Genomic DNA, 22,996 nt, shown 5'->3' with positions numbered 1-22,996 from the left:
ACTGGTTCAAGCTGACCAATATTAAATTCAAAGAATCCTTTTGATTCTTGAACCGATTTAGAATTCTCTTACCGATTCAAGAAGACTAATCTTGATAGATGTTAATCGAATAATCTTGAACCAATTCAAGTTAGGCAGAATATAAACTTTCTAAAAATTTGTGTTTCAACCTTCCGAAGTGTTCTCACACTCACATACCTTTCTAAAACATTGTTCTCATCATTTCAGAGTGTATTAAAGTATGAACACTTGAACTTCTTCAAATCGGCTTCCGATCTTCAATTTTGAAATTCTGAACCAAAATTTTACAATTCGATCGGACTTATTTTAACAACAAAATTAGCCAAATACAAAATACATAATCTCACAAAACAAAACATCTCCCACTGCTTTCCATAACATAATTACCAACATTGTTGGGAAAAGCAACCCAAATAAAAGGGAATAACTCCAGAGCCCCGGGACCTAAAGCGCATAAATATAGTTAGTCCTCTTCATTAAAGGTTAAACTTGTTCCCCCTGTTTTAATACTGCAAATGTTTCTATCATTTTTGCTTTTTAGAAGAAATGTCCATACACAAGCAATTCCAAACAGTATAAGCCCACCGTTAACATACTTCTTAGTTATTACATAATAAGTTCCTAGTACAATTTGAGAACATAAATTCAATGGCGACATACACCATAAATCATAGTCTTGTTTGTTCTGAACCCAATTTCAGAAAGACACGGGCTCTGGTTTAGGTGGGGGTCTAGGTTAATATTTGTAGGGTTCGACATAGATGACATACCCATCCAACATAGTAGCATTCATTTCATGTTTAGCTTTCTCGGCATCCTCAATTTTTGAGAAGGTTACATAAGCCATCCCCTTGGATCTTCCAGAGACAATATCCGTAGGGACTGTTACTGCAAAATCATTTAAGCATCAGATTTGTACACATCATTTACTCATTGTGCTTACTGATAGATAAAGATTAAAGCAAAAGTTCCTAAACAATAACGCACTGTGCTAACCTTCAACAATGTTGCCAAATGGTTTAAATTCTTTTCTAAGATCTTCCTCAGTTGTCTCTCCTGAGAGACCGCATCAACATTCACAAATAATGTGTCATGCAGAACCGATCCAAACATAAATTATAGAGCCTCATAACCTTTGAGCACACATACAACGCTCCCTAGCTGGAGCTTTCAATTTACATAGGCATATATCCACCAATGAATATGAAAACATGATCATTTTACAACCCAACAATATTAGATCCTTAATTTCCAAAAGCTGGAACTAGTTCAAAATAGGACCTCAATAGCACATACATTTTATCATAATAGGAAGGAATCCACAAAGAACAAATTACATTAAACACATTGATTCAATGGAAGTTGATAATTGTATCAAGCCAAAATTTACTTGTATCATCAACAATCAAGGCTCCATATTTAAAAATTCATGCTGCTCTAGGTAATCAGCCATATACAACGTCTGAGTCATCCTAACGGATTTTGGTACCTGAAATGGTGATGAGTGAAATGACGCCAAGAAGGATAGTCACTAACAAGAGCTCCTAAGAGATTTTATGCATATGATGACAATGCTTTGTGGGAAAAAAATAGTCATTTGTATAGAAAGAACATACATTTTCATGTTAAACATGCTTAAGGGATGCAAAAACACAAAATCAACAACTTCAGAAATAAAGGGATGCAAATCAACCATTCTGGACAAGTGCCGCTGCTTGTGGGACTTTTGCTGGAACTGAAATCCAGCTTGTTCCTCCCTCCAAAACCACCCCAAATGTCCCACGATATGCATATTATCATAGAATTCATCAAATTGGTGCAATAGGCTTAAAAACAATAATAAACATCATTCACCCAAAAAAAAAAAAAACAATAATAAACATCAATATCTTACTTACCGAAAATAATAATAATAATAAGCATCAAATCATAAATATGCTATTGAATTAACAAGTTCTGAAGTACGTTTTCAGCAAAATAATGAATATACATAAAATTTAGCTAACATGGAAGCTTAATAGCCTAGTCCTCATGTTATGACACCATTTTCCATATGAATACTTCTCAGCCATTTTTTCCAATGAGCATGTGTTTAAGATCATAGATTGTTCAGTACAGTATAGTTTGATAAACAAATCAATTAAGGGGTTCAACAGAACAATGGGCGAGTGTGGGATTCAAGAGGACTGACCTTGTTAGTCTAGTTTTTCATGTAATTAGTTGTGAACCTCTAAGGTTACACATGAAATAAAAGGCATTACAAAAGCATAATAAAGAAGCAACAATGAAACAATAGATAACAAACCTTATAGCAGTAAGCATTTGAAGGAAAGATCAAGACAACACTTCAATTTTATACATAATCGAAAAAAACGAAGTGCTCTCCAAGTTATTTGAAGTTATCGAAATGTACCAAAAGGAACAAGCTACTAGAACAGATGAACTACGCCTTTAGCAACTATCACATAGTTAGCAGTTTTTAAAATCTTATAACAGTATGCATTTGAGCATAAGCATCATCATCTTTCAATGTGTATTACAATAAAACCAAAAAGTTACAATTCATCAATCAGATAATAGCATTGACATATGTTAAACCCAATTTCACATAAAGCATACTGTTTGGCTCATAAAAATTGGGGTCCGTTCCAAGTGAATGGAAAGGGGGTTGCAAGCGTGACAGGAACTGCTGTCGTTCCAAAGAGAAGCTCCAAACAATATTCCAATGGAAAGTTGTCGGGATCAGGCAATTGAAAGGAAGCTTGGAATGCCAACTTCGAGGGGTTCTTTTTGCCTTGAAAAAGGACTTCGGGATTGTTCTAATGCTAGTGGAGAAAAGACAGAATTGAAAGTGCAGGACTTTGAAATAAAACAACTAAAGTGTAATTGTTGAAATGTAAGAAAGGAAGTGCTGGACTTGTAATTGAAAGTATTGAAGACTATGCTAGAAAGTAGTAAAAGAAAGTGCCGTACTTAACTCAAACATTATGAAAATTCATTGCTAGAATGAGAGATACATAAAATAGCAAAGTGCTGGGCTTAAATTAAACATTACGTAAATTCATTACTGGAATAAGAGATACATGGATTGACATAGCAAAGATGTTGTATTGATCTGTGGTGTGCATTTTGCCGTCCTAGCACTCTAGGCATAAGTGCTCTATTTATATAACTTCTCATGCAACAGTTGGAAATGTGGCAGTTCCAACAGCCTCCACTTGGCTGGTCTTCAAACTACCAAGTGTCCCATGTTCTTGGCAATTACCCATGTTTTATCTCCACCTTCTTCCATTTTCTTGACACATTACTTCTACCATATTCCCTAAAAGTCTCCATGATTCTGAGTAGTGGACATTTAGTACCAGATGGAGTTGATCGTTCCACTTAGCTCTTCTATAAATTCCCATGTGTCCCACATCATTCTTCAATCGTGCATGGACTCTTCTTTTATTTCAGACATATAGTACCAGCTTTTAACCACGTTGTCCATAGATTTCAATCATTAGTTGCATGGACAACTTCCAATCTTCTTCTAATATACTAACATGTAGCCAAGTGTCCCACGTCTCATCTATTTCCTTCCTTACACAGAACCCTTCTTCCCATGCAATTGTATATCAGCATGTTCTCCTTGGATTCAGCAACTTCCTTTTTAATTGGACCTTCCTTCTAGTAAGCTCTTATGGCATCATGCATTCCATGATTTTAGTAACTTCAATTCTACATAAATAGATTTGGTATATATATATATATATATAATTATTCACTTCCCATTTTCTAAATGATCATCCACGTCCCTTCTTTAGAAGCTTTGTGTTAACTTGGTCTCAAGTTTTGATAACCTCAAATATAGTGGCCGAATGGCTTGTTTGGAATTCCCTATAAAATAGGAGAAAACTTAGCACCACGTTCCCACCTCTCTTTCCATATGGCAATTGTCACAGGGGTAAATTCTGAACACAAATCTAGTACCCTGTGATGGCACTAAGCCAGAAATATGAACAACTTTTCTTTGAATTTCTAACTTAGCTCAGCCAACTCACACTTGCTACCTAGAACACACAGCAACTAAAACACTCTCACACACAAGTATAGTTGCAAGAATGTAAAGACAATAACACCCATGATTTTACAGAAGCACAAGGCTTCCAACCTTTTACTATTATTCACAAAACAGTACAAGGAAAGGCCTCAACCTGCAGAAGCATATAAGAGTCTCTCATAACAAAACTCTGTGTCTCACTCTCAAATCTCTCCTCTCTACAGAACCCACATTAGCAATATATAGGCAAACTCTCAAAACGCCCACAACTGCCCACCAAAGTGGTGGATGACACCCCCATCCACCTAGGATCATGTTGGCACCCACTAAGTATGCCAACACTACATATGTAGTTGACAAGCCCAACTACTAGCTTGTTGGCACGCTCTGCTCATGCCACTTGTCCACAGGAAGTTACACATTATCTGCCACCTTCTATATATCAGCATAGTGGAAGAAAACCGACTCTAACCACCTGTGTGTTGTCCCCTCAGATCTGTGCCACATGTATGGGAAGTTACTCAGCACACCCCTACTCCCCATAATATATGCACATGAGTGGGAAGTGTTAGTAACTTCCCCCAACCAACTAAGCCCACTTAGTGGGAAGTGTAACTTCCCCTAACCAACTGAGCCCACTTAGTGGGAAGTGTTAGTAACTTCCCCCAACCAACTAAGCCCACTTAGTGGGAAGTGTAACTTCCCCTAACCGCCTGAGCCCACTTAGCCATCTTCTGTAACCATAAGCCATGTCTGAGTTCCCTGAGCCAACCATGCACGTTGAGCCTTGCCTACGCCCACTGCCTTGTGCCCATATCCCTGACTTGACTATGCCACACGTCCATGACTTGTGTGGTCCACGCTTTAAGCAACATCTGAGCCAACCTTGTGAACTTAGCCCGTGCCAAGCCCACTAATCTGCACCCACATATAAATGTCTCAGAGTGCACGACATCCAAATCGAGTACCGTCTGCGCCAACCATCTTCTATGGACTCAAGGTACCTCCCATAAAGATCCCGAGCCAAAACTCCAAGCTTCACTTTTTCGCCATATTTACGAAAATGTCACTGGGCACCCCCAGTGCACGCTGACAGCATCCCATGGTTGTCAGGGGGCTTGTCAAGGTCCCAATCCCGTAACAAACCTCCCCCACTTAAGAATTTCAACGTCCTCGTTGAAGCAATCACAAAGTGTCACAAGTCTCTGCCTGCAACTTAGCATGTTGGCCCCGACCAACCCGAATGTTGAAAATTAACACTGCAACAACTCCATTGCTGCACTTGAATAATGCAATAAACCCCAACCTCCGCATCGATTCATGACATGAATTCTGAACACCTTTGGATTCTGTCCTCACAACCAGCAACCCAAATCAGAAAAACAAATAAAGAGGGAATTCACCATTACCAACCTTGGCAATAAACTCAGTGAGCATATCCGCAAAGCCTTCCCCCAAAGCCACGCGCCCACCCACACCTATCATGACTGCATAACAAGAGGATTGACCCGAACATTACCCTCATCCGAGTCTGAATCTCTTCCATTGGCTTCTTCAGCAACCATAGCATTCACCTTCTCCTTATTAGGACAGTCCCTCGCCCTGTGTGGACCCTCGCAAATGAAGCAACCACTGTCCAGCTTTGGCCTCTGCTGGATGAACATCGCCTCTGACTTACCTTTGTCTTTCTCTTCCTCAGCAACACCATACCTCTTGGGCTTGTCACCAAACTTGCCCTTCTTCTGTTTGCTGGCGATAGTAGAGTCAGACTTTTCAATCTGCAAGTCCACCAGGCTATCTACTGCAACTATAGCAGAAGAGAGGTCGATCACTCCGCTCCTCCTTAACTCGATTTGTGCCCATGATTGCAAGCCTGTCATGAAATTAAATAATTTGTCCCCCTCGGACATATCTTTGATATCCAACATCAAAGATGTGAACTCTTTCACATATTCACGCACTGTACCTGTACGCTTGAGTCTCCTCAATGACTCCCGAGCCACCCAGCCAGAATTTGCTAGAAGAAACTGCTCCTTCAGTTCTTTCCTCAGCTCTGCAAATATAGTAATTTTGGGGCGTAACTCGTCCTCCACCCGAGTCCGCCACCACAATTTAGCACCACCAAACAAATACATACTAGTAATAGTTACCTTGTTATTATCTGGAATATGGGCTGCTCGAAAATATTGCTCCATATCCCACAAGAAATTCTCCAGATCTTTGGCACTCCTCTTGCCCCCGAATGACTTTGGTTCTGGAATTTTGATTTTGGAAGATGATGGCTTCTCTCCCACAACAGTCTGATTGTGCATGGCCCTCTTCAACAAAGCCACCTCGCCCTCTAAATCCTTCACATGATCTTTGAAGAGGTCTGTCATGGACATCACATCATCCGTCATAATCTGCATCTTTGAGTTTGTCTCCCCCACAAACTCTTCAAGCATTGATCGTATTGTCTGAAACTCAACTGCAAACAATTCCATCTGCTCCGTCAAGGCAGCAGCATCATCAGATTGTGGAGCACCCACCAAGGCCTCCAAACAAGTCACACGATCTTTGAGAGCTTCTGTAGCATTACCACCGGCCATGATGAACCCAACTCTGGGCTCTGATACCAATTGTCACAGGGCAAAATTCTGAACACGAATCTAGTGCCCTGTAATAGCACTAAGCCAGAAATATGAACAACTTTTCTTTGAATTTCCAACTTAACTCAGCCAACTCACACTTGCTGCCTAGAACACACAGCAAGTAAAACATTCTCACATACAAGTATAGTTGCAAGAATATAAAGACAATAACATCCACGATTTTACAGAAGCACAAGGCTTTCAACCTTTTACTATTATTCACAAAACAGTACAAGGAAAGGCCTCAACCTGCAGAAGCATACAAGAGTCTCTCACAACACAACTCTGTGTATCACTCTCAATCTCTCCTCTCTATAGAACCCACATTAGCAATATATAGGCAAACTCTCAAAACCGCCCACAACTGCCCACCAAAGTGGTGGATGACACCCCCATCCACCTAGGATCATGTTGGCACCCACTAAGTGTGCCAACACTACATATGTAGTTGACAAGCCCAACTACTAGCTTGTTGGCACGCTCTGCTCATGCCACTTGTCCACAGAAAGTTACACATTATCTGCCACCTTTTATATATCAGCATAGTGGAAGAAAACCGACTCTAACCACCTGTGTGTTGTCCCTCAGATCTGTGCCACATGCATGGGAAGTTACTCAGCACACCCCCACTCCTCATAATATATGCACACGAGTGGGAAGTGTTAGTAACTTCCCTCAACCAACTAAGCCCACTTAGTGGGAAGTGTAACTTCCCCCAACCAACTGAGCCCACTTAGTGGGAAGTGTTAGTAACTTCCCCCCAACCAACTAAGCCCACTTAGTGGGAAGTGTAACTTCCCCTAACCACCTGAGCCCACTTAGCCATCTTCTATAACCATAAGCCATGTTTGAGTCCCCTGAGCCAACCTTGCACACTGAGCCTTGCCTACGCCCACTACCTTGTGCCCATATCCCTGACTTGACTATGCCACACGTCCATGACTTGTGTGGTCCATGCTTTAAGCAACATCTGAGCCAACCTTGTGAACTTAGCCCATGCCAAGCCCACTAATCTACACCCACATATAAATGTCTCAGAGTGCACGACATCCAAATCGAGTGCCGTCTGCACCAACCATCTTCTATGGACTCAAGGTACCTCCCATAAAGATCCCGAGCCAAAACTCCAAGCTTCACTTTTTCACCATATTTACGAAAATGCCACTGGGCACCCCCAGTGCACACTGACAGCATCCCATGGCTGTCAGGGGGCTTGTCAAGGTCCTAATCCCGTAACAGCAATCGTATACCATATAGACTGAAATTATTCTGGCGCCACATGGGAGCATCTGAATGGCTCCTTTCTAAACTTTGATCTTAAGGATTTTAATAAAATATGGCAAGTTCCATGGAACTCACCATATATTATTTTCTTATTGGCCTAGACAACATTATTTCCTTCAATCTTATTCCACAAATTCCATGTGTCGATGGCTGAGTAGCTCCACATGCCATAAGTTGCATGTATAATAAGTAATCTTTTCTTTTTGAGACCATTGGGAATTTGTGGAAATTGATTTAGTATGGCAAGTCTTTTGAGGCTCACCATATTCTTGATTTAATAGAATCATGTGTCGGAATTTGATTAGCTTAATTGATATTTGCTTTGGATTGCTACGTGAAATCATATATGTGCTTCAATATGATCTTTCTTTCCAAGCTTGCTGGAATTGCAATCTAGTGTGGCCAGTTCCATTGGAACTCGCCACATGCTTCTCTTATTGGTAGACAATTATCCTCTTGACTTTTGCATTATGTGCGAGTCTAAATGGCAATAATTGAATTGGTTTGTCCTTCATGGTCCGAACGTCCCATAATGCTCTAATATAATTCCGCTTTTGACAATCCGGTGTGGCAAGTTTGTTAGAACTCGCCACATGTAGTCTTTCCATTTATCCAAAAATAATGGAATAAACACATACCATGCAAAGATTAAATGCCCCTCAAACGCAGCCTATTAATGTTGGAGCCTCAATTGATTCTTCACTATTATATATCTCTCATTCAATTTATTATATGACTTCCAATAAAATTAGGAGGAAGTTTTAAAAATACATTAAATATTTGGTCTATATATCCAGAACTTCCAAATAACACCATATTAATAACCACAAACCTAACAAGGAAATTCTATTAACTAATTCATGAAAAAAAAAAATGGAATCCTAGATCGACTTGGGGTCTCAAAATTCCATTATAGGATTGATCAAAGAGTTAGTGAGATAACCACAATGAAAAGTAATACTTAAAATTCCTAGGTAATTAATATTCTAAAAGAAAACAATTTAAAAAAACATAAAACTAAATCCATGCATATTTATACAATAGGTAATCATTATAGCAGAAAATATAAAGATTTTTAAAGGAAAATCTCTCAAAGTAACTCATGTTAGAGAAGCCCTACCTCAATGGAAAAATGGAATGAAGATGGGGGTGATTGTCAGGGGCAGAGCCCGGGGGTTAGTGGGGGTCATGGGCCCCCAAGAATTTTTAAGATTTTTATTATACCCCCAAAAAATAGTTAATTTACAAATACATTTTAAAATTTATTCACAATTTCACTTGGACCCTGATTTTAATTTTTTTTTTTTTTTTTTGAAAGTTAAAGCAATTATACACACACCCTACGTCCACCGAGGTTCAAATCCCCGACCTCCCCTTTGGGGAGATGGGGTGATACCGCTGGCCAATTGGTCCTTTGGTCCCCCCAATTTTTTTTTCAAAACACTTGTATATTGGCCTCAAAATATAGAGTTTGAAAATTAATTTAACTTGTATCTGAGGAGGCCAGAAGTGACATGGGCCGGATATGACCCGCGAACATGGCATCCGGTCCGAGCAGCTGGGTCCAGTCCATAAAGAAATACTGCCATATGGGCCGAACGCGAATAGCCCATCAAAAATGACCAAAAACCCACAGAGGAACGGGCCCAGATCTAGCAGTCCATTAAGGGGATTGATTCTGTTGAAGTGTAAGAATTCTAGAGAGAGAAAATGGAAATGAATTCCTTGCATCTTCAATTGGCGCCGTCTGTGGGAATCGTGGAAGATTGATTGATCATTGATCAATATCGCGTGGATTCAGACCAATTTGTGAAGACGAAACTCGATCTTTGGGAGTTGGATCCAGATCTGAGCGATTGTGACCTATTCTGGAGGAATTTTAGTTCCTGTTGCTTTGACGGAAGTGGCTTCAGATCTACGCAACAACGAGTTGTTCGATTGTGGCCGGATCTGACGGATTTAGAATTCGGAGAATTCAGATCTCGTCAACCGTAAGCATAATTCGGAGAATTCGAAACCAGATCTGAAAAATTCGCGCTCACGAAGCTCAGATCTACTCAAGAACTTGAAATTAATGCCTTTACTCCGTTCAGGAATAATGATAGGTGAAAGCTCCAATCCGATGGAGGCTGTCCAGCAAACGAAGCTTGAGGAGTTGATGAACTTGATCGAAGCTCTCAAAAAAGAGAATGCAGAATTGAAAGCTGGAATGCAGCATCAGCAAATGCCAGCGGTTCCGCGTCCACTTCCGGCCGGTGAAGGAGGTATTCAATCTAATATCGCACATCAAGGCGAGCAGGACGAGAACAATCAGTCAGCTCTCCACCGTGATGAAAGGAGGATGGACGATTTGCCGCCAAATGTTCGTCGAGTTGAGGATCACGAAGGATCGACTCACGTTGATCCGCGACATGAGCAGATCAGACAGAACGAAGCCATGACCTTCGATCCGCATCAGGAAAGGTTCAACCAAGAGGAAGTGATAGAGGTTGATCGCCGCCGAGTTGTATCGCCTTGGCAAAGAGAGCTCATTGAGGAACGGTCGTCCGATCCGTCTTACCGGCCCTCCATGGCTACATTCACTCATCGCGGTTCGGAGAGCAGATCTATAGCTCATAGAGCTACCGCTGGGCTCCAGAGAGAGAATGAAGCACTCCGATCCGCGGCTCGGACGGTTGACTCACCATTCACTGATGAGATCCTGAATGCTCCGCATCCAAGGAAGTTTGCCATGCCAGTCTTTATTCTGTTTGACGGAACAACCGATCCGATCGATCATGTGTACCATATCCAGTTGAAGATGGCTCTGAATACGGAGAACGACTCTTTAATGTGCAAATGTTTCCCTACAAGTCTAGCCGGACCGGCGCTTAGCTGGTTCAAGAACTTGCCTAGGGGCTCCATTGATAGCTTCCGGAACCTGTGCGATCAGTTCATAAGCCAGTACTATGGGAACAAGCGTCCGCCAAAGGACATCTCAAGCCTATTCACAATGAAACAGCACAAAGATGAACGCCTCCAGGCTTTTCTCACCAGGTTTAACCTCACTAAGAGTATGGTGATCGAATGCCACCCTTCTACAGTGGTTCAAGCCTTCAAGTTGGCTATGACACGTGGCACTCCGTTCCATACCAGTCTGGTAGTGAACACGCCGACGACTATGGATGAACTCAATGAAAGAGCCGATGGCTTTGTGTGCCTAGAAGAAGAGGAGGCAGCCAATGCTCGGACAGCGTCGGTCGTGTCGACCGAGGAAAAGCCTAAGGCAAAGATTAGGCAGAAGCAGGCTCAGCCGCAACGTCAGACCTCCTGGAAGGCAGAAAAGAGGTCCAGGGAGGAAGAGCTAATCACTCCGTTAAAGGTCACTCTGGCGAGGCTATATCAGGAGAACAAAGATAAGTTTCATCCACCACTTCTAATTAGGCAACCCCTCGAACAGAGGGATCAGACTAAGCATTGTGCTTTCCATTCCGATTTCGGTCATCAGACTAACGAATGCAGGAATTTGAGAAGGCAAGTGGAGATGTTGATAGCTAGAGGGGAGTTCGCGAGTTATGTTCAAGGCTTGGCGATAGAGCAGAATCGACTGATGGAGCAAGTAAAAAGGAGTCAGAAACAAAGCTCCCACAATTCACAGCCAGTTCGTATAATCAATGCTATTCACGGTCGACCCGAGCCTAGCGAAGACTCAGATGAGCTACTCCGAACGCGCCTACGGCAAGCGCAGATGAAGAAAAGGGTCAGCAGTGTGAATACTCTGCACCAACAGATCACATCGATACAGATAAAGTTCGACATGACAGACCTGCTGCGTGTTCAAATCCCCCATGAAGATCCGTTGGTGGTCAGCTTGACAGTGGCGGACTGCCTGGTGCGCAGAGTTCTGATCGATCCCGGAAGTAGTGCGAATGTCATGCCGAGGGACACATTTGATCGGCTCGAGATTAAGCCAGAGAGGCTCAAGCCCACTGGAAATCCCCTGTTAGGATTTGATGGTAAGAGGGTGGAGCCCATCGGTATGGTGGAAGTAGAAGTTCAAGCTGCAGAACGAGCTCTTATGGAAACTTTTGTGGTTGTGGAGATTTACCCCTCGTACAATCTCCTGATGGGAAGAGGATGGATTCACAGAGTCCAAGGTGTGCCCTCAACTCTGCATCAGGTCATGAGGTGCCTCGGATCCGATGGAAATAAGGTGATAGACATTCATGGGGATCAGGTTGCAGCCAAAGAGTGTTATTCCGTCACACTAAAATATGCTGGGAAAGGGAAGGCGCCCATCCGTTCGGCGAGCCCAAGATAGCAATTACAGGAACCTCCACCCAAGCAGAATAGGGTGGAGGAGCCAGTTGACTTGACCGAAGAGCCCCTTCTGGATGTGCAGATCGATCAGTCCAAGCCAGAGCAAACTACCAGAATAGGAGTAAGACTGACCAGGGAAGAGCAACAGGAGCTAATTGACTTCTTGTCTCACAATGCCGATATATTTGCATGGAGTCACCTAGACATGCCTGGAATTAATCCCTCCGTATCCTGTCATTCCTTGAATGTCAATCCCAATTTCAAACCAGTAAAGCAGAAGCAACGAAGGTTTGCTCCAGAACGTAACCAGATCATAGCCGAGGAAGTTGATAGGCTGCTTGATGCGGGATTCATCAGAGAAGTGCACTATCCTGATTGGTTGTCCAACGTCGTTGTCGTGTAGAAGAAGAATGGGAAATGGCGAGTATGCATTGATTTCACCAATTTGAACAAAGCCTGTCCGAAGGATAGCTTCCCGCTGCCTAAGATTGATCAAATGGTGGATGCCACCACCGGGTATGAGCGTTTAACCTTTCTGGACGCTTATTCAGGTTATAATCAGATCCCTATGGACCCGGCAGGTGAAGAAAAAACTTCTTTTGTTACCGAGCGAGGGACATACTGTTACAAAGTTATGCCTTTCGGACTGAAAAACGCGGGAGCAACTTATCAAAGGCTTGTTAGCAAAATTTTCAAGGATCAAATAGGAAAGATTGTGGAAGCCTATATTGATGATATGGTGGTAAAGAGTAGGAAGAAGGATGATCATCTGAAGCATCTGCAAGATGTATTTGATGTGCTGAGGCGATATGGGATGAGGCTCAATCCAACCAAGTGCTCGTTCGGTGTGAGTTCCGGTCAATTTTTGGGACACGTGGTCAATCGCAGAGGCATCGAAGCTAGCCCTGCTCAAGCAGAGGCTTTGATTAAGAATGCCGAGCCAAAGACGATCAAAGAAGTGCAAGCCTTCACAGGACGAATAGCTGCATTAAGTCGATTCATTTCTAAGTTGTCAGACCGTTGCAAGCCGTTTTTTGACACGATCCGGAGTCATGGAAGGCAGGTCTGGGGGGATGAACAACGACAAGCATTAACCCATTTAAAGGAATATATGCAGAATCCACCAATCCTGTCAACCCCGGATCCAGAAGAGAAATTATATCTATATCTCGGAGTATCTAGTGTTGTGACAAGTGCCGTTCTGATTCGTTGCAAGGAAGGGGTGCAACACCCGGTGTTTTATGTCAGTAAGACAATGACCGAGGCAGAACGAAGGTACTCGAAGGCCGAACGAGTGATACTTTCACTCGTAAACGCAAAAAGAAAGTTGAGGCATTATTTCGAATCCCACCCTATAGCTGTCCTAACAACTTTTCCAATCACAGTGCTTATGCACAAGCCAGAACTCTCGGGCAGAATAACAAAATGGGCCATAGAGTTAAGCTCATTTGACATAACGTATGAGCCGAGAACGGCTGTCAAAGGACAAGCGGTAGTCGATTTCCTGCTAGAATGTGACTCTGAGGATACGGAAGAAGACCTTAGATGCGGCTCTTGGAAGCTTTATGTGGATGGCTCCTCTAATCAGATGGGGGCAGGAATTGGGGTTAAACTGCAAACCCCAGAGGGTACTTCTTTGAGTCAAGCACTCAGACTTGAGTTCCGAGCCACCAATAATGAAGCGGAATACGAGGCGTTGCTGAATGGGTTAAAGTTGGCCAGAGAGCTACAGTTCAGAAGTTTGACTGTTTATAGTGACTCACAGTTGATTGTTCGGCAGGTAAATGGTGAGTACGCGACCAAGGATGACACGATGGAGGCATATCGTTCTGCCGTTCTGCATAAAGCCAAGGACTTTGCAAAGATTGAATTCATACAGTTACCGAGGGAACATAACGCAGATGCAGACCGGTTAGCATGTAGTGCTTCGAGCTCTGGCGAGACATTGGCGAGGGTGATTCCAATAGGAATACTGACCCAGCCATCTATTTTTGAAGAACCTTTAGACTCTGAACCTTGGCAAGTCAATGTCATACCGTATGAACCGAGTTGGATTGACCCCATCATCACTTATATTCGAGATGGCGTTCTGCCTATGCAAAGGGATGAAGCTAGGAAAATCAAAAAGAATGCTGCAAAGTACGCCATAGTGCATAACCAGCTGTACAGAAGATCCTACTCTGGCCCATACTTGAAGTGTGTCACCCCCACAGAGGCTCGGCAGGTGTTGCGAGCTATTCATGAAGGCGTATGTGGAAATCATTCTGAGGGAAGATCGTTAGCGCACAAAGCAATGACACAAGGGTATTTCTGGCCGAACATGTCAAGAGATGAGGAGGAGTTCTCTCGAAGGTGCGATAAATGCCAACGGTATGGACCATTGATCCACCAACCACCTGAGGAATTGCACGTAATGGCCTCACCATGGCCTTTCGCGCAATGGGGGATGGATATGGTCAGTCCTCTACCAACTGCGAGAGCTCAGAACAAGTATGTGCTACTGGCCACGGATTACTTTACTAAGTGGGTGGAAGCAGAACCATATCCGAGCGTGACTCAGACTCATGTGAGACGATTTATCTGGAGCCATATTATCTGCCGTTTCGGCGTTCCAAGGTCAATAGTCATGGATAATGGCACGAACCTCGACAGCAAGCAAGTAAGAGAGCTGCTGGAGGAGTATGGAATTAATCAGAAGTTGGCTGCAGTAAGTCATCCCCAGGCCAATGGACAAGCAGAAATTACAAACAGAACAATTTTCGCCTGCATTAAGAAGAAGCTGGAGGACCATAAAGGGAAGTGGTTGGATGAACTCCCGAACGTCCTATGGGCTTACAGAACCACCCCAAGGCGGCCGACTGGGGAGAGCCCGTTTGCAATGGCGTATGGTACCGAGGCGGTTATACCGGTTGAGCACTTGGTCCCAACTATCAGAAGCTTAACATGGAGTCAAAGTCAGAACGACATAATGTTAAGATTGAACCTCGATATGATAGACGAAAGAGGGACGCTGCAGCAATAAGGCTTACATCATACCAGCAAGTATTGGCGAATAGTCACAACAAAAGAGTGAAACACAGAGATTTTGCCCCTGGCGATCTGGTTCTGAAAAGAAAGGTGGGGATAGTCAAAAAAATGATGCCACCCTGGGAAGGCCCGTACAGAATTGCAGAAGTCATAGGGAAGGGGGCATATACATTGGAAACCATGGTAGGAAAGTTGGTCAACAAGCCCTGGAATGCTACGTCTCTGAAGAGGTACTATCAAAAAAAGCTAAGTTTCAGTTTTATCGGATGTTGTTTGTTCTCAATCAAGTACGTATGAACGTGCAAATTCCTTAGATTTATAAAAATAGCTTTCCTCTTCAAGGGTTTAAAAAAAAAAATGGATGAAAAAATGAAAAAGTAAAAAGGCCAAGTGGCAAGTGGCATTCTAGCCCATCGTCAGGCACTTAAGCAAGGTAAGTGGCAACTGGCACCATAAGCCGAACGCCAGACACTTGCTAAAAAATGAGAAGCCAAGTGGTAAGTGGCATTCTAGCCGAGCGCCAGGCACTTAAGCAAGATAAGTGGCAGCTGACACCATAAGCCGAACGCCAGACACTTGCTAAAAAATGAAAAGCCAAGTGGCAAGTGGCATTCTAGCCGAGCGCCAGGCACTTAAGCAAGATAAGTGGCAGCTGGCACCATAAGCCGAACGCCAGACACTTGCTAAAAAATAAAAAGCCAAGTGGCAAGTGGCATTCTAGCCGAGCGCCAGGCACTTAAGCAAGATAAGTGGCAGCTGGCACCATAAGCCGAACGCCAGACACTTGCTAAAAAATAAAAAGCCAAGTGGCAAGTGGCATTCTAGCCGAGCGCCAGGCACTTAAGCAAGATAAGTGGCAGCTGGCACCATAAGCCGAACGCCAGGCACTCACGCACACGACAAAGTCAATATGAAAAAATATTGAAAGTGGGTTTGAACAGAGCATAGCACAAAAAAAAAGTTTTATCATCTCATTCATAATAAGCATCGAGGTTACAAAAAGTGAAGCATTCAAATCACATAACTACAAAAAGAGTATGAAATCGAGGTATCTGGAAGAGCCCTAGCTAGCTGCCTCAGTACCGACAGCCTCCTGGTTGTGCTGACCCACCTCCTCGTTCCCATTAGCCATCTCACCCTCACGAGGTGGGGAATCGAGATGAATAACAGAGTCGCTCTGCTGGGGCCCAACATCAGCAGTGACTACGGGAGATACCACAGTTGACGAAGGAAGAGCGATTAGAGGCTGAACGGTAGAAGGAGCTGTAGTGATCCTGGAGGAAGCAATCTCCTGACACTCATCAAATATGTGCTCGGCTTCGGTGGATTCTGGGTCAACATAGACCCCCAGAGGGTCAATCCCTAGATCCTTATCAATTTCATCCGGAGTTGAGCTGGTCTGGCCCTCAGCCGGAACTCGGTCGGAGAAACCATCTCGGAATCCCTGAGCATATCTAAGAGCTCCAACTCTTGAGAACCGAGCATGAAGAGCCAACATTCCACCATTCACTCTGCTAATGGTGTCAATCAGAGCGTTGCGCTCGTCCAGAACTCTTTTCTCAAATGCCATCCGAGCAGACTGCTCGTCAGCCAGAAGGCACTGGAGCTCTGCCTTTTCATCTCTGATTGAATCGCGCTCAGTCTGCCAAACACTCTTCTCAAGCTGGAGGGCATCTTTTTCATCCTGAAGAGAGTCGGTTTCCTTCTTCAGAGCATCTCTCTCTTGTTCAGCTTTTTCAAGCCGAGCCAATATCTCGGTGTTCTTGTTGGCAAGAATATCGTTTTCCTTATTAGCCACATCCAGGCTATCAGAGAATTTACGTGCCCTGGCGTTCCCCATTTCCACCTGTTTCTGCATAGCCATCATACCGAACAAAGTCTGCATAGATATGCATGAATACTGGTTAAACCGATCGCCTGGTCGGACGAAGGCAAGAGCAAATATTATGAGAAGATTCATGAGTTAGAAAATAAAAGTCACCTCCATGGCAGATTGGGGAAAGCGGCTGAACACATCCTTTTGTGACAGACCCTTCGCTGCCTCAAAGTCTTTTGGAGTCCACATGCTCCTATAGTACGCCATGGCGGTCTGGCCATCCTTAAACATGGTCTCGTTCGGCTTCACGAACGTCCCATCCGTTCGGGTGTATCGAGGAGCCCATGGTGGTAAAACAGGAATAGAAGCAAAGGCAGAAGCTGAAGCTGAAGCAGAAGCAGAGGCAGCAGCTGCAACAGGCCCGGAGGGGGCAGGAGCTCTGACTGGGCGATGCAAGAGAGCGCTCGGCCCAGAGACTCGGGTCCTCCTTATAAGGGATTCCTCCTCGAGGTTGACTCCACCGTCAGGATGAGGTCTTTTGCCTCGCTCTTTGTCCCGAACACCCCCAGCAGCAGCAGGGGTAGTAGTGATCTGTGAAGATGTGCTCGGGTTGGTAGCAGGGGTGCTAACAACAGGATCAATAGCCACCACACTCGGGATAGTGTCAGAGATGGTGGCTGAAGAAGAGGCTGATGCGGGAGAGGAGGTTGCTCCAGCAGCAGTAGTGGCTGGGGGAGGATTTTTTCTCCTACCAAAGGAAGGAATCTGAAGTCTGCTCATTGTATAGCCGAGGGATGAGAGCGCTAGAAGGTTGTCTGAAGTGAGGAGATCTGAGCAAGAAGGAATATCGTTCAGAACATATTTCTTCAAGTAATTACTCCTATCCCTGCAAACACTGTAACTCAAGTCATCACAAGGTATGCCTAAGGAGCGACATAAGAAAGTACAAAAGCGAGGAACACATGTTTCGCAGGGACAATCGTTTTTATGAGGTTTGAATTTCTTAAACAAGGAGACAGAACAGACGCCAAAGGCGCTCGGGATTGGGTAATCCTCTGCAGCCGGCGAAGACCAAGCCCCACTAACACCCACAATGTTATCCCTCCAACCCTTTTCAGATTTGATTATATCCGTACATATGGACATCTTGTCGATCGGGTAGAGGTGGTAGAATGGCTCGTCAGTTCGGATGTTACTGACCTTATAGCAAAAAAGAAGATCTATGAGGTCAAGATCCAGACCTCTGTCACGAATCAGTAGTAACATAACGGATATGATTCTAAAGAAATTTGGGTTTACCTACAGGGGGGATATCCCCAGTCTATTGAAAACATAGTTAAAGAAGGGATGCAGAGGGAACCTAACGACATTCAGTTGAAGGTTAGTAAATAAAACCTCGCCGGGAAGAAAGCCGGCACCGGTCATAATATTAACATCTCTAGGGCAAACCCTAACTTGGATGTTGTTAGGAAGTCTAAGTCTCATACGAAGAACATCTAGATCTACAACCATGGTGGAAGCGATTGAAGGATCTAAAAGAGTAAAAAGAAGTCTACCGAAAGTAAAAAGGAACAAGACTAACCTCTGAGGTAGAAAGCAGCAAAGAGCATTGCAAGATCGCTGGAAGAATGACTCTTGAAGAATTTCACCGGATGAAATTTAGCACTGTTCTAAAAAGATGAGCGAGAGATTTGACTGATGATGGAGAGAGATGGAGACGGTAAAAAGGCATGAAGTGGCATTCTAGAGCCTTATAAAGACGAAGTGGACCCGAGGGCCGAAGTGTCAGGGAGGCGAGAAGTTTATCGAACCCCGAAACATTGATTCCGGATCCGACCGCCCATTCCCCCATAAGAGTTTCTCGAGCCGTCAACGTCATGATGAGACGCCTTTGATAATTACCCCCTTATTAAATAAGGAGTAATTATGGGGGCAGTTGAGGAGGCCAGAAGTGACATGGGCCGGATATGACCCGCGAACATGGCATCCGGTCCGAGCAGCTGGGTCCAACCCATAGAGAAATACTGCCATATGGGCCGAATGCGAATAGCCCATCAAAGATGACCAAAAACCCACAGAGGAACGGGCCCAAATCTAGCAGTCCATTAGTGTTTGTAAGTATCTATAAATATGAGAAGTAATGGATAGAGAAGGGGATTGATTCTGTTGAAGTGTAAGAATTCTAGAGAGAGAAAATGGAAATGAATTCCTTGCATCTTCAGTATCCTTTTGAAACTTATATAAAATTTTAACTTTGACCATATTAGTCATCCTCTTGAAAACTCAAATCTTGAGGAACATACCTTCCAAAAAACAATCGTGTGAAACATAAATTTTTGTTATTATGATTGTAGTACACTTATCATTGTTTCATTTACATATTCACTTGTATATTAATTTAAAAGATAAAAATACATTGATGCACCTCATTTTTAATAAAAATGCATTAACTTGTTTTTTCTTTTTGTCACACATTTTTAGTCTTAAGGTTTCTATAATTAAAATATCTAAAATTATATATTAATCACCATTTGTGAGTTTTAGATTCATTAGAAAGGAGGAGAAACTAAAATGTTGTGAGACATAAATGGCAAAACGCGAACAACAACAATGATATCATATATATTAATACTTCTAATTGTCACTTGCTAAATGACAAATTGAATGGCTATTGATTTTTGTATAAGTTACTAAAGTTATAGAACTAGTATAATTTTATTTAGTTAAAATTATTATTTTTATAAATCTTTCATAAAGATAATAATGATATATTTTTTCAAAAGTAAAATCAAAGCACTCAAAAGTTTTTTTCAAAATGACTTTCTGAATAATTAAACAATTGTCGAAGAAAATTTGATTCTTTAACTATGCTCTCTCTTTTTCTCTTCATTTTTTACTTAAAAATTATCCTTTGCTCCTTTATATATTTCTTTCTCATATTAATTTTTCTTTTCTTTTCTATTTATTAAGGTTGCATTTCTTTTAATTTTTAAAATTCTTGAGGTATATATATTATAAATAAAATTTAATTACATAGTACAAATTTGACTCCCCAAACTAAAATTCTTGACTCCACCCCTGGTGATGGTTGATGGAGATGAAGTGATGATGATCCCAAGCTAAGAAACACGGACACGGATACGACACGATACGGACACGGCAACACGACAAATCCAAAAAAATTAGGACACGGACACATCGGAAACACGGCGAGTAGTATATATATATATATATATATATATATGATGTAGTACTTTAAAAATTACTGAGTGTTACTATTTTTCATCAACCTCATAATGAAAAAAAAACACAAATCATAACTCATAACTAATAAACTATAAGAGAATAATGTTGTAGAGTTATAAAATCAAATAAAAAACAAGACATTAGAATAATAACTGGTATCATGTAATCATCATTGCAACTTTACTCCAAAAACCTAAAAACAAGTCACAAAAACCTAAAGGCCAGTCCCCAAAAAAGATACCAAAACAAGTCAATGTACTATCAACTATTCCCATCCATCATTTGACCTAAGACTTTTACCACTTACAATACCAAAAGGGTAGTACAAAACAAAAAACAGAACATATCAGCATTCCTAAAAAAAAAAAAAAATTAGGAAAAAAAAATTCCAGACACGCGTGTCCGCGGAGTGTCCGTGCCATGTCTGAAAATAAATATATATATATATATATATATATATATATATATATATATATATATATATATTCTAGACACGTTTTTTGGTGTCCGATACGTATTAGGGCGTGTCCGACTGGGATCTAGGAAGTACGGACACTCCAAAATGGACGAAGAATCCGTATCCGACGCGTGTCCATGCCCGACACGTCTCGGACACAGATTCTTCGCCCATTTTGGAGTGTTTACACGCGTCGGACACAGATTTTTCGCTCATTTTGGAGTGTCCGTGCTTCCTAGATCCCAAGCCTAGTTTCCCCATCTCTCTTTCTTTCTTTTTTTCTTCTTCATCTCTCTCTCCGGAATTCCCATGGTTGGAGCTTCTCCTCCTCTCCTAATTTTCTTAGCTCTCTTTCCCTTTCTATACCTTCATGCGTATGAGTGTGTATGAGACCCCATTTTGTATGTTCTTTATGCTGAAAAAATGGATCTTAATATCGCATGGGATGGACATGTGACACATGTCCCTCACAACTCTTGAGAAAGTGCCACCTAGATCCCACCAACTAGGAAGGGAAATTTATACCAAGGCCCTCCACTAACAATTTTAAAAAATGTGTCAGGACCCCTTTCTCATATGAAATCTCCAAAGGGCACCAACATAACAATTAGCTAACACCAAAGCCCTTCACAAATTACCTACGTTTCCCAATAATAATTAAAATCATTTAGAACTCCAATCAAGTTAGCATGATCATAACTTAATGGTGTGAATTATCCCCTTCAGGAATTAAAACTTTATAAACGTTACAAAATCGGAAGAAGCAAATGGAAAATTTTTTATTAGGTAAAAATGGAGAACAAATAATGTAACACATAACATTAAGGTATGTATTTAAACAAAACAGAAAGTTGGTATACTCTGTGTGTGTGTGTGGACAACAACAACAATAGGGAAAAGGACACCCAGGTGTCCATCCTTGAGGAAGCATAAATCAATGATCAATAATATATACACAAGCAAACATCTTAAATAAAAGCTTTATAAACGTACCCTTTATGAATAGCTTTGGAGTTGCTAGGGTTGAACTGAAACGGTAATGCGCAACAGACAGGGTCGCAGATCCGTTGAGGATGCGGCGAAAAGCAGAGGCGAACGCCATCAAAATGGAATGGTTGAATTCTAACTGTGTAACGAATGAGAGTTGGCGATATAGAATCTGACAAATGGAACTAAACATGACTGATACATTGTTGTGAGTTTGTGTATATGTATATGTATATTTATATGTATTAGGGTTATGATTCAAAATCCAGTATATAAGAATTAGGGTTTTGTAGGGTTACCCTTTGTTTTGCGAGATGAATTTCAACCGGTTCGATCTACTCACTCTTCAGCTTAGCTAGTTCCATGGTTTCTGAAATAGGGGTTTTGGCTGCGCGGACAATATACTGGTTTTTCATTTCATCAACTCGGGACGGCGACAACTGGGCCAATAATTGAGCCTGGTCCAGCCGTGGGCTAGCCCACTGGACTTCATGTTTGGTATATTTTTGGTATAGAGACAAGGTGGGTCGATGTTCTTGTTGTTGGGCGGGCCATCTTGATTTCCCAATCTATGCTTTTAAGTTCTGTTTGGATAGGCCAACAAACTTAGCCTTTGATGGCTTTGGATGTTGGACAGGTTTTTGTTTGTTTTTTTATTTGGTGGACGATGGTGTTGTGGACTTTCAATGAATATACAAATTTTTATATATGAAGGCATTTGGCGAAGATTTAATAAATCTGAATAAAATAGAACATGAATATGGTAGTAATACGGCAAAAAAAAATAATAAATAATATATATTATTATACATAAAGAATTTTTCCACATTATCATAACTAAAACAACTAATTTGAAGCTCAGAGTTAGACTTTTTGTTATTTTTTATTTTATGAAAATTTTATATTAATTCTCTAATCAACACATAATATATTTTAAAATTGAATAAAAATCATATTCTTTTAATAAAGATAATTACAAAACTATCCTTCATGTCTTGCCCATGTTTCAACCGCGTCCAACAGAAATAAAAAATTTCACAACAATTTTAGACATGACAGACATATGTTTGAGCCACTGTGACACTTTCAAGAAAAGAAAAGTGTTTGCCCTTCATGATAAGTACTTAGTTTTTTCCTTTCTCTTTCAAGGAAAGAAAATAAGTTTCATTTTCTGTAATGACTCGGTC

At 41.9% G+C, this 22,996-nt stretch overlaps 1 protein-coding gene across 2 annotated transcripts; it reads right to left on the bottom strand.

Moving 5' to 3' along the window:
* Positions 1-303: 303 nt before the first annotated feature.
* LOC132279407 (uncharacterized) lies at positions 304-22,221 on the bottom strand. 2 transcript variants are annotated; one of them, XM_059781364.1, is made up of 4 exons: positions 22,109-22,221; positions 21,816-21,948; positions 1,018-1,077; positions 304-909 (listed from the first exon to the last, which is right to left on the bottom strand). In XM_059781364.1, the coding sequence occupies exons 2-4, from the start codon at positions 21,922-21,924 to the stop codon at positions 758-760; spliced, it is 321 nt and encodes a 106-aa protein (XP_059637347.1). In that variant the 5' UTR covers positions 21,925-21,948; positions 22,109-22,221; the 3' UTR covers positions 304-757. The 2 variants fall into 2 exon arrangements, with proteins under 2 accessions (XP_059637347.1, XP_059637348.1); XM_059781365.1 differs by having other exon boundaries at positions 21,816-21,981; positions 22,109-22,204.
* Between the last annotated feature and the right edge of the window lie 775 nt (positions 22,222-22,996).

The sequence above is a fragment of the Cornus florida genome, unplaced genomic scaffold (assembly GCF_030987335.1).
Source record: "Cornus florida cultivar Cherokee Brave unplaced genomic scaffold, ASM3098733v1 CherokeeBrave_3.0.0_Hap2_Chr10, whole genome shotgun sequence".
NCBI classification, from domain to species: domain Eukaryota; kingdom Viridiplantae; phylum Streptophyta; class Magnoliopsida; order Cornales; family Cornaceae; genus Cornus; species Cornus florida.
This window is presented reverse-complemented; position numbering and strand designations above follow the sequence as displayed.

What these genes read in the sequence shown, in the direction of transcription:
- LOC132279407 (XM_059781364.1), bottom strand. Translation starts at nt 21,924, where the DNA reads ATGGCGTTCGCCTCTGCTTTTCGCCGCATCCTCAACGGATCTGCGACC. An exon ending in TCCAAAGCTATTCATAAAGG is followed by an intron (nt 1,078 to 21,815) that starts GTACGTTTATAA and finishes GCGGTCTCTCAG; the next exon opens with GAGAGACAACTGAGGAAGAT. An exon ending in ATTTGGCAACATTGTTGAAG is followed by an intron (nt 910 to 1,017) that starts GTTAGCACAGTG and finishes ATGATTTTGCAG; the next exon opens with TAACAGTCCCTACGGATATT.